Source organism: Triticum urartu, chromosome 2, assembly GCF_003073215.2.
Source record: "Triticum urartu cultivar G1812 chromosome 2, Tu2.1, whole genome shotgun sequence".
NCBI lineage: Eukaryota > Viridiplantae > Streptophyta > Magnoliopsida > Poales > Poaceae > Triticum > Triticum urartu.
Genome location: NC_053023.1, coordinates 167513187 through 167524604, shown reverse-complemented (window position 1 = coordinate 167524604; position 11418 = coordinate 167513187). Strand labels below are relative to the sequence as shown.

At 47.2% G+C, this 11418-nt stretch overlaps 1 protein-coding gene across 1 annotated transcript; it reads right to left on the bottom strand.

Moving 5' to 3' along the window:
- Positions 1 to 6104: 6104 nt before the first annotated feature.
- Positions 6105 to 11180, bottom strand: LOC125536557 (mavicyanin-like). Its single transcript, XM_048699794.1, has 2 exons — positions 10885 to 11180; positions 6105 to 6740 (listed from the first exon to the last, which is right to left on the bottom strand). The coding sequence occupies exons 1-2, from the start codon at positions 11066 to 11068 to the stop codon at positions 6349 to 6351; spliced, it is 576 nt and encodes a 191-aa protein (XP_048555751.1). The 5' UTR covers positions 11069 to 11180; the 3' UTR covers positions 6105 to 6348.
- Positions 11181 to 11418: the final 238 nt, after the last annotated feature.

The window sequence follows — 11418 nt, the reverse complement described above, 5'->3', positions numbered from 1 at the left end:
AGGTAGCATACCACCATGGTCTTTGGGTTTACATACAGTGTCCCAGGCAATCAAAGCAGCACCCCTCTCCTAAGTACCATATTTTCTCCAGAAGCAGTTATTCAGATAAATTTTTAGTTGCTTTACCACAGATGCAGGTAACATGAGGGTGTGCATGAAGAAAATTGGTAGGCTGGAGAAAACATATTTGATTAAAGTGAGTTTGTCTCCACTGGATAGCAAAATGGAGCATCCCAGAAGTCTGTTTTCAACTTTTCTAAGTAAAGGGACAAAATCTTCAACTCTGGGCTTTGTGATGCTCAAGGGGAGGCCAAGATCGATATGTGGGAGGGTACCAATCCGACAACCAAAGAGTGCAGATAGCTCCCGCATCTTGTGATCTGAAGTATTGATTGCAATCATAGTGGATTTGGCATAGTTTACTTTCAGTCTGGTATATGCAGCATAATGAAGGAGGAGATTCTTAATGTTGTTCAATTGTGTAGCGTCAGCTTGAACTACCAACGTAGTGTCATATGGACTGGTATTGTGCTGTAATTGTGGAACCACAGGAGCATTATGCATTGCCTCATTAAGCATGGTTTGTAGGAGGTCAGCAGCCAAGACAAAAATTAATGGTGAAAGTGGGTCTCCCTGTCTAACTCCTTTTTTGCATAGAAATTGTTTCCCAGATAACCCATTAAGCAGAATAGAGGAATATCATGTGCTGTAGATCATTCTGATACAATGAATCCATTTCTCTCCAAAACCTCTTGCTTGTAAAATCTCAACAAGTGTGTCATTATTAAGCATGCCAAATGCCTTTTCAAAGTCTAGTTTAAGCAACACAACTTCTTGATTTGATTGATGACACTAATGGATATACTCATAAGACCAAGCAAGACAATCTTGGATGCATCTGTTATTCAGAAACCATATTGATTTTTGTGGACCAGAGTAAGAATGAATTTCTGAAATCTGTTTGCCAAGAGCTTAGTGATGATTTTCAGGGTATAGTTCAGAAGAGAGACGGGTCTGAAATCTCCAGGGCAGGCAACAAAGTCCTTCTTTGGAATGAGAGTAATGAAATAGTAGTTGATGCTCTGGAAATTGACAGTGCCCTTGTGGAAGTCTTCGATCAATCTGTAAAAATCAAGTGCAATAATATCCCAACATGATTTGAGAAAGGCAGCATTGAACCCATTTGGTACAGAGGACTTGTCGGCAGGCATCTCCAAGACAACCTTATCTTTTTCCTCCTTAGCAAATAGACTTCAAGCTCCAAAAGTCCATTATGGCGTTCCAGTAGGTCATGCAGGTGCAAAGGGTGTTCTTTGACTGATGATGTCCCCATTCACTGTTTGAAGGCTCTAAAAAGGACTGCTGCTTTTTTGGGTGCTCATGATGTTCTATACCATTTTCATCCATCGGCATAGCAATTTGGTTATTTCTGAACTTGAGGGTGGCTTTGGCCCTTGAAATATTTGGTATTAGCTTATCCCATCTGGATCATCTTTATAGTAGCTCTTTGTTTCTAGTAAATTCTCTGTTGTTTAAAAGATTGTGCAGATGCCATTGAGTTCTTCATTCGATAAGTCTCTGAATTCCTCTAGGGTGTCATAGCAAAGGATCATGAAATTGGTGTAATTAATATTCTGCCTGAGATCTGATAGTGTTCTAGCCCAATTCTTGAGATGTTTTCTGAGTCTTTTAAATTTTGCAGCAATTGGTTTAGCACTATCCACTTCATTGATCTGTTGCTCCCAAATTTTCTTGACCACCTCCCTGAACTGATTGTGTTGTACCCAAAAATTTTCAAATCTAAAAATGTTGGCTCTAGGGATATTGCACTAGTGCATCGATGTGCTATATAAACCGTTTTACCCCCTTTTCGGTACAGAGTTTTAAACCATCGCCTTACTTGTGTGCGCGATAAGGAGGGTCCATCCCACATGACCCAGAAATCGTCGGCGTTAGGGAGCGATGATGCAGATGCTCTACCATATATAATCATATACGATGCAGGAACATATCACACACATTATATTCTGGCACACATGTGGGATTGGGGATCAATCGCCCACGTCTCTCGTGAGTCAAATGTTTCTAATTGCGCAGGGAAACCAAATGGTGTTTGACATTCGACCGTTTGTGAAATATTACCTAAGGCACATGTGCCATCATAGAAATTGTGCGTGATATTTGGCCCATCGCACACGAGTGTTCTATGGCAAGCGTCTGTCACGCATGACATCATCGCACACGTTTTCTGAAAAAATTATGAGTGAGATTGCATTTTGCATTGGGCACGGGTTCCTCGAAGGTCACGCGTGCGATAATGTGCTATCACAAACGGTTGAGGAGCCCCTACGCACACGTAGAAGTGCCACAAATCGCCTGTGATTTATTGTGTATCACCGACGGTTCAATTTATCATGTCTGCTTTTCCTATAGATCACAGGGGCTGCGGTATGAGTGACGTGTGCTTGGCCTCTCTCGCTTCCTCCCCCTACCATTGTTTAGAACCCTTGCTATCTTATACAAAATCAAACTATGACCAACCTTCTTACCAGCTAACATATTCCTACAACTACAAAGAATATTAATCAAACTATACATTTTGCAACAATAGCAAACATTCTTGTGTGAAAATAAATAGGCACAAAAGCACACACCATCTCATGAATTTCATGTTTCAAAATTCAGGTCAAAAAGATGATACACGAGTGTGATAATTATGTCACATGATTGACCTTAAATACAATGTGATAATTATATCACATAAATAAAATAGTACCCTTACATATAATTGCTCACTAATATTATAACACCAAAATAGATGGGCGCAGCAACACGCGCATTCAATGATCTAGTAGGGACATTATGAGAAGCCTGACTGATGCTCTTAGCCCGAGGACAAACACACGACCTATTTGGTTGGCTTGCTCAAAAAACTGTCCGACTAAGGCAACATTACCGGGTGTTGGATTTTGGAGGGTTAACGTTGAGATTGCTGCCTGGCTAAGAGCATCTCCAATAGCAGCCCTATTTTCGGGCATGAGGTGTTTTGGGAGCACGATGAGGTAAAAAATGGCCTCCAACAGCTAGCCAACCGCAAAAGAATTGCAAAAGGAAAAAATTTGGCAGCGCTTAAAATACACCGCGGAGTGTTGCAAATATACATAACTTCGGCTGCTGCCCCAAAAGAAAACGACACATAGTCATGACCCAGCAGTCGTCTTCCACACACGCAGCCGCACACCCGCGCCACTCCCACCTTCAGATATGCGGCTATCACACCCCGCCATCGCCGGATCCACTTGTCGCACCCCACCCGTTGGCTGCCAGACCGATGAATCGCCCTGCGACTGCCCCCTTTTCGCCGAAATCTGCCATGTCACCGCCCCCTTTTTTTTGCCAAAGTTTGCCACGCCGCCGCCGCACCGGTGTTACCTCTCCTCCTCGGCGCTGGTGCCTCCTCGCCATGCCGCCGAAGGCAAGGGCAAGAGGGGATTCAAGAGGGTGCGGCTCAGGCTGTCCGGCAACTACGGCGTCGAGTTCCAGCACGACGGCCGGAGGTACTGGCTCAACACGTTGCCGACTACCAACCATGCCCTCGCGCGATTCCAGAATTCGTGGCCTGAGCTTCATTCATTGATTTATTCGGGTGCATTCCTTTTGCACCCGGGTTATGAAATTCCGTACTCATTAAGTGTTGGCCCCCTTCATCGCCAGATTTAGTCGCCTCGTGGAGGCTTGGCCTCACGTGCTCGAGGCTCAATTTCCTGAAGATTGAGTCTCGGGCGAATGCCGAACTTGTCGGGTTGTCGATGATAATCGAGTCAAGCCCGATCAAGTCGGCTACCCGCATTGTTGTCAAGGAGTAGGACAACATTAGAGAGAGCGGTGAGGAGCGATGACAGCCTTTGCTAGGGCACATCTGGAGTATGTGCAGGTTGAGATGGAGTTCTACTGGAAGACGGACGTCGCGCAGTCGAAGCGCAAGAACGACACCGAGGCAGGGCCTTCGTCATCACAGAGGAAGAAAAAGAAGAATGCATGAGCCTTGAGTGTGTTCAACGTCGATTCTGACGGCAAGAGTGATGGGTTCGATGATATCGAATGGGATAAACTATAGTGTTTATAGTTTGCTTGTCGTAGTTTAAGTTGGTAGTTTAATTTTGCATGTCGTATTTAAACTATGTTTATAGTTTGCATGTTTAAATTTCGGTCGAACTACGTATGAAATATGGTCGAAGTAGCTCGAATGTTAGTTCAAACAAATTTGGTTTTATTTATCTAGATGCCCTATTTTAAGACAACTGTTGGAAACGTTGCCTTGTCATGCGAAAAAAAACTGTTTTCGTGCCCGAATATTTCTACAACACCCCGTTTCCGTGCGTGCAACTATTGGAGATGAACTATGGAGTAGCTGTCGGGCGTTGGATTTGGAAGACTGAGGCTGAGATTGCTGGCAAGCCAAGAGCTGCGTGTCAGACCTTCATCCAAACAGGCCCTTATGAATTAAGACTATGCTTAGCATTAGTCATTAGTAAGACTAGTACTGACAGATAAAGTGAATTGATCGCTAGTGCACACCATGTTCCTGGCAGCATCCTGTCTGAATCCTAATCCACTGATGCGCTCAATGATTGTGTCTCAGATGATTATTTTAGAGTTAATTACACTTTTGATACATAAACTTGCATTCGACGTACAGATTCATACAAATTTGAAAAATGACACAAATCAATCCTACAACTTACGTTTCAGGTGCACTTCAGTACATTTTCCGTTAACTCGCCGTTAAACACAGCATGCCAGCTGGCCCATGTTCCGACCTACGTGTGGGTCCCATAAGTCAGTTGCCAGGTAAGAAACTGATACAAATCTGCAACCAAGGGCGACAAGTCGCACGAACCATTTGCTAGCCACTACATCACCTGGTAGCTTGTGTTAATTGTAGAGTTCGATTCTATTTATACATTTGAGAATAATAATTGATTTGACGTCAAAATATGCGTTGCACAGAGGTTTGGACAAGGCTATTTTCATTATTTTTTGTTCTATTAAAAAGTCATATTGTTTAACATAATAATTGATTAAAAGCCAAAATACGTGCCGCAGAGGGGGTTTGAAATAAGGTTTTTTTCTTCTTCTTGATTTTGGTTTTTTTTGTGAAGGGACCCAAAAAGTGTTATCCAATGCTAAAAGAATCCACTTTTCGCATATGAGTTGTTATGGTTCACGCCTTATCACTTGGACAAAAGTTGTTATACGAAAACATGTGCATATGAGCATCTGACCATTTGAATTCTAGTTTTTTTTTAACGATGTCAAAAGCATTCACGGCTCACGGAAATATCAGATAGCCGGCTGACCGGGAAAAACAGTGATGAGAGACCCACTCATACAATAAATCCTGTGCAACACACATTTTAGATTCGAATCAGTTTTCCTGATAAAAAAAATATAAATAACTGTATATCTTTAACATTAAGAAGAAGTAACAGGTTGCAATGGCTAGTGTCTGATGCATGCAACACAACGTCTTGAGTTTGAATCCTAAAAATATTATCACTTACATCTTTTGAATCGAGCGAAAAGATACCGACATTGAGAAGAAAACAAAACTTGTTCAAACGCCAGCACATAAACATATAAATAATATCTATCTCTAACATAAACATATAAGAATAGGTGGTGTAGTGGAGGAGCGCGCGTGTGGAACACCTCTCCTTTCTTCACACCAACTCATACTAGTGGGAGAATAGCTCACCTTATAAGTTGATGTACACCTCTCTCAACTAGCTATGTGGGGACTAAACTTTCCACCACTCAATTGACAGTACGGGCCCTTAGGAATTTTCTGAAATTGTTAAATGGGTCTATAGCCCAACTAATATTCAGCAACATGCAGCTCACGTGTTGTGTTTAACGGAGAGTTAACGAGAAAATGTATTGAAACGTACTCGGAATGCAAGTTATATGGTCGATTTGTGTCATTTTCAAGTTTATGTATGGATTTGTACATCGAGTCCAAGTTTATGTATCAAAAGTGTAATTAACTCATTATTTTACATCTTGAGAAATGCCCCCAATTGTTACTCCCCAAGGCATGTCAGTAAAAACCATAAGAGAGTGCTCACTTGATTGATTAAACTAAGCACAAATCCCCAAACCAGACCAAGATCCACTGAGAAGAGTATGGCACACAAAAAAGAGAGCAAAACAGTAGTACGTAATAAACAACACAGGATCCAGATGACCAGAGATGTCTCCACGACTGCTCGCACTCATACGGCGACAAACGGAAGCTCACAACTCACAGGGCGCCATCCATCCATCCTCGGCCGGCAAACCTCCGGACTACAGCAGGTTCAATCCGGCAGCGGCCACGGACAGCACGGACGCGGCGACCGTCACGGCGAACGAGCTGCTGACGGCCGGCGCGGCGTTGGGGTGCGGCGAGGGCGCGGCGCCGGCGCGGCCGGCCGAGCCGCCGCCCGCGGCTCCCGGGGCGGGCGCCATGGCGGGGGCGGTGGAAGGGGCAGCGGAGGAGAGCACGCGGACGTCCACCTTCTGACCGATGGCGCAGTGGCCCGGGAAGCCGCAGAGGAAGTAGTGGTGGCCGGTGGTGTTGAGGACGACGGAGTCCTTGCCCGTGGCCCAGGTGGCCGTCGGCTTGGTCACGTTGCAGTTCTTGTAGTCCGCCTTGCTCACCGCGATCACGTTGTGGAACTGCTTGTTGTACGTGAACACTGCGGCAATTTTTCCAGCCAAAGCACAAGTTAATCATCACAGGAGCAAATTAATTTGACATAACCATGATAATGGAAACGACAATCATCCGCACCGGCTATTTACTCGATCGAAATCGGCATGTTGTTAATTAGACTGTTCAGGCCATGCATCTGATAAAATTAATGCCCTAGGGCATGAACATTCTCATGGGAGAATTTCTGTTTTTTTGGTTGTTGAGGAACAACATGAGAACATTCTCATATCAGAAAGTATCCTACCAACCCACTCACTAGTCACTAACAATCAGCTCCCCACCGCCCACCTATGTGCAATTCTGCATCCATTCGAGCAGGCTACAAATCACTCTCATTACAACAGCCCCCTGACTAATTTTCTAAAAGATATGCATCTTGGTTTACCAAACACAGATCAGATGCGCCACGCGTACCTCTCATAAAGATATTCGATCTAGGGCTAAGTTAAACATGCTAAAACCCACAGCAAGTATAACTCGAGCGGCATCTCCTCCAGTGGAACAAATAATATGATCACCATGCTCGCAAACTTTACAGCTCATGATCACACCTCAACCAGGAATCCACTTATCCAGATTGCAAACACCATAGTTTGGCCGGCAACCTATCATACATTACACAGTGGTAATCATAGACCCTCTTCCTGGATGGGCCATAGCTATACAAATTTTGTGGTTCTGTGATCACTACGAGTGCTCTCTAAAGATGGCATACATGTGTCATTCCTTTCGGCCCACCGAGAGCTACCAACCAACCAGCCAGCAATGAGAGCGCATGCATCAAGGTGAGTTGGCAACAGCAACAGGTTCCCAGCATAATTTGACAAGTTGCAAAAGGGGTTTCAGGCAGATCGGGAGGGGAACAAGAACAGCTTGGAGTCGAGGGGGATGATGGTCCACCGAGGAATTGCATGCCCCATTGGTGAATGGGTGATGAGGAGTGGAACAAGGAACAATCAGAGGATGATAGTGTGTGTTGATGTGCACCATCTTTGATTCTTGATGTTGGGCAAAAAGTTTGCCTGGTGGGTACATCGCACTAGACTAGACGAATTTTCACCCTCCTAAATATGGTAATTTAATTGTGTGCAGAAACAAAAAATGATAAACTTTTTAGAATCTATATCCAGGAGGGTGACCTTGTAACAGGCAACCACCGAGTGGGAATCAGCAGTTGCCTTGCCCCACGAGACAGTGACACCAGGAACACACACGTGAGCTTACTCAGGCAGGGGCTTTAATTAGCTTTCAAGATTGTAAGTTGCATGATTCGATTCTGGCAAATCGTACCTGGTGTGACATTTCAAAGGTAAAGCGAATGCGCAACTTAGTCAAGCTTCTAGTTTTTGCTGCATCTAGGTGAAAGCGTCAAGAATTTAAAGTGTTGTGAAATTGTTGGTAATCATGGTACACGGCTGCTTTTTGAATGAATTATTGCACATGTGCGATCAAACAGTAGTGCAGTTTTTGTGTGTACCAAGTGTAATAATAATTTATTTTGCTCCATGGCACATGATGAATTCAAGAGGTTTTGGTCACTGAATGCAAAAGGAAAACGAATGGCTTGGAAAGGCAGCGCACTAGACTTTCTGTTGGCCTGTGGAAATAGCAAACGAAGGCAAGAAAACCTATCTTACGCAACAAAGCAAACGGAGCCTTTAGGGCTGAAAACAAGCATTAAAGCACGCCTTGTTTCACGCTTTAGCATTAGCAAAACCGATCCTCACTTTCCAGACACGAAAGAAGACAATGATGTGTGTGTGCCTATTAGTAGTAGCACGAGTATGTTCTTTCGGAAATCGGAAATTATCTTCTGTTTTTTTGCTCGGAGAAGAAAAGAGTCCCTCTCTCGAGTGCGCGCACGCAGACATCAGGTAGCCGGTCACGCTTCTTGGCTGAAAACAAGCAGGCAAACAAAGGGCAGCAGCAGTTTGTTCCGGCCAAAGTTCCCTCCCTGGGATTTAGTACGGCCGGCCACAGGCAAGCTGCCAATGCCAAGACACGCCACCACACGGTGCTCGATGTAGAGTACACCAGATTACTGGTACTGCTCCGTCCGTCCGTCTAGGCGAACAGAGAAAACCAGAAGGGCGGGGCAGGAGGACGAGCCCGACATGGCGGGAAAGCTGGCGGAGCGCCCGGACGTACGACGGCCGGGTTCTTCAGGAAAAAGGCAGACGGAAAAGCCACGGCGACTTGGGACCCCACAACCATGGGGCCATCCTTCTTTTTTTTGGAGCTTCCATGGGTCCATCCTTGCGGGGTCAGGTTAGGTTGGTGCTCGGTCAGGCTGGGCGGTAGTTGGTCTTCTCTTGTGTCGTGCAACGCCCTATGCGTGTGTGAGTGAGGTGAGGCCCATCGGGGTGCCGTCCTCTCCGCCGGGCGGATGCAGTTGCGGCCTTGCAGTACCAGACGCGTCCGGCGTCCCCCACCACGACTGCGCACCGGCCCGGCCACGTTGCGAAAAGCGCCGAAACAGCCAGGCCAGGGACCCTGCCTGCGCGGACCACTACGGGGGCAAAGGTTCGAGTCACGCTGTGGGGGAATATCTCAGTCTTTGCAGTGCAGGAACCGAGTGCTCGCTAGCCCTGTCGACACAGCTTCTCCCGCCAGAGTTATGCACTGTGCACCACAGCAGCCTCAGCTAGATCTGTGGCATGCGTCTGTGGTCTGGTTATCTCTTACTCTCTCAATTATCATGTACTCCCTCCGTTCACAAATGTGTAACACAGTATGTTCAACTTCTTTCTCAGTCGGATGTATATAGGCACGTTTTAGGGCCTGTTCGGAGTCTCACCACTCCAAAACTCCACTCCCGGAGCGGGTGTAGCTTCAGCTGAAAATAAAGGAGCGGCGAAACACCCCCTCCGTAGATCCTCGTATTTCTCGGAGCTGGCGGACTACTAAACAGGGCCTTAGTGTGCTTGTTCACTCATTTTAGTCCGTATATGGTTCATATTAACATATTCAAAACATATTATTTTTTTGAACGGAGGGAGTAGTTTGTACTCACCTACTCCGTAGTAGGACTGCGATATCTGCTCACACCACAAGTCATGCTTGCACTCGATAAAGTCGGGCTTACACGGTACACACGACACGCCCAACCCATGCAGCGTGTACCACCGAGCAGTGAAATAATGAAAGCTTTGACTGGAGTCACGTCGTGCGCGGCGTTCGCGCCGCGCCGAATCACACCGACCACGGGGAGCGCACGGCCGCCAAACTAGAGTGGATAGCACCGCCGGCCGTGAAGCCAGCTGCACGCCATGCGCCTATCCCGAGGTCGCGTTGTGTGCATACGTCAGGCGGTGCGCTGGGTGCTCTCGCGTGGCAACAGGTTGCGGCGAAAGCCAAGAGGTTTGGGATGGATAACGATTGACGTCGCGCGTCCAACGCCTTCTATGCCGCACAAGGAGCGAGAGCGAGCGGTGCCGACTTACTGCCGAGTGCTCTACTTCTCGGACTAGTGGCCGTGTCGTCGTGTCTCTCTCCGCCGGCGAACTCTGTTAAATAATCCTACTGCAGTTCAGAAGTGGGAGTCGGGCCCGCTTCCACCTTCTAAAACGAGTGGTGGACTGGTGGCTGGCAGGGTCTAGTAGATTGACTGGACAGTGCAAAATGCTATGTGGCTCTCGCTCGTGTGAGCTTCTGCAAACTTATCGTATGCGCGTGCACCCCCGAATGATAAATTTAACCTAAGCGCAGGTGAAGATACTATCTAAGAAGTTCTGAGCAGCACAGAGCCCGAGAGCCGTTTATGGACAGAGCTCCGGGCACGAGGGTTTGGGAACGATCCTAGTCCTCGAAGAAGAGCAAAAAGCCACGTGCTCAATCTTCCGGTTTCACCAACATACTAGTTCTTGTTTGTTTTTACACCGGCTGAGATTCTTCTTCTTTTCCTTATACCAAGGAATTTGGAAGAAAAATCGCAGCCATGTTAGAACGAGGGGAGCAGGTTTCACCAACATAGTTCTTGTTTGTTTTTTACACCGGCTGAGATTCTTCTTTTCCTTATGCCAAGGAATTTGGAAGAAAATTCACAGCGATGTTAGAAACTTAGAACGAGGGGAGCAGAGCGCGCGAGCGTGACGTAGAGAGGTGCGAGGGAGGGGCTGGAGGCGTACCAAGGGTGTCGCCGAGGCTGAACTTCTTGGAGGCGGCCCAGGCGCCGTAGTCGGGACTGCCCATGATGGTCCACCCGAGCTTGTCGCCCACCTCGTACACGGCCGCCGACGCCATCCCGGCCCACATCGCCGCCGCCACCAGCGCCGCCAAGGCCACGGCCGAACCTCTCCTCAGCGCGGCCATGGCTACCACCGAGGTTGGCACACCAGCCGCAGAAAGGAGAAACTCCGGCTACTTCCTTGCTCTGTTCGTGCTCACTCAGTGGACTGGAGAGTGGAGTGTAGGCAGAGGGTGGCGGTACTGTCCGGTTAGTTAAATAACCCGACATGCTCCGAGAGCCTTTCTGGCCCGGCCCGCAGCCCCGGAATTCCAGAAATGTCCCCGGCGGCTAGCGTTCGGTGAGGCGGTTTTAACGGGTGCCCGATGGTAATCTCTCTCGCGCGTTTTTGCAACCACCGGCCCGGCCATCGCTCGGCCAGCGCCGCACCGGCCGGTCACCGCTCATGGCTCGCGCGTCGCAACTACCGCTGCGG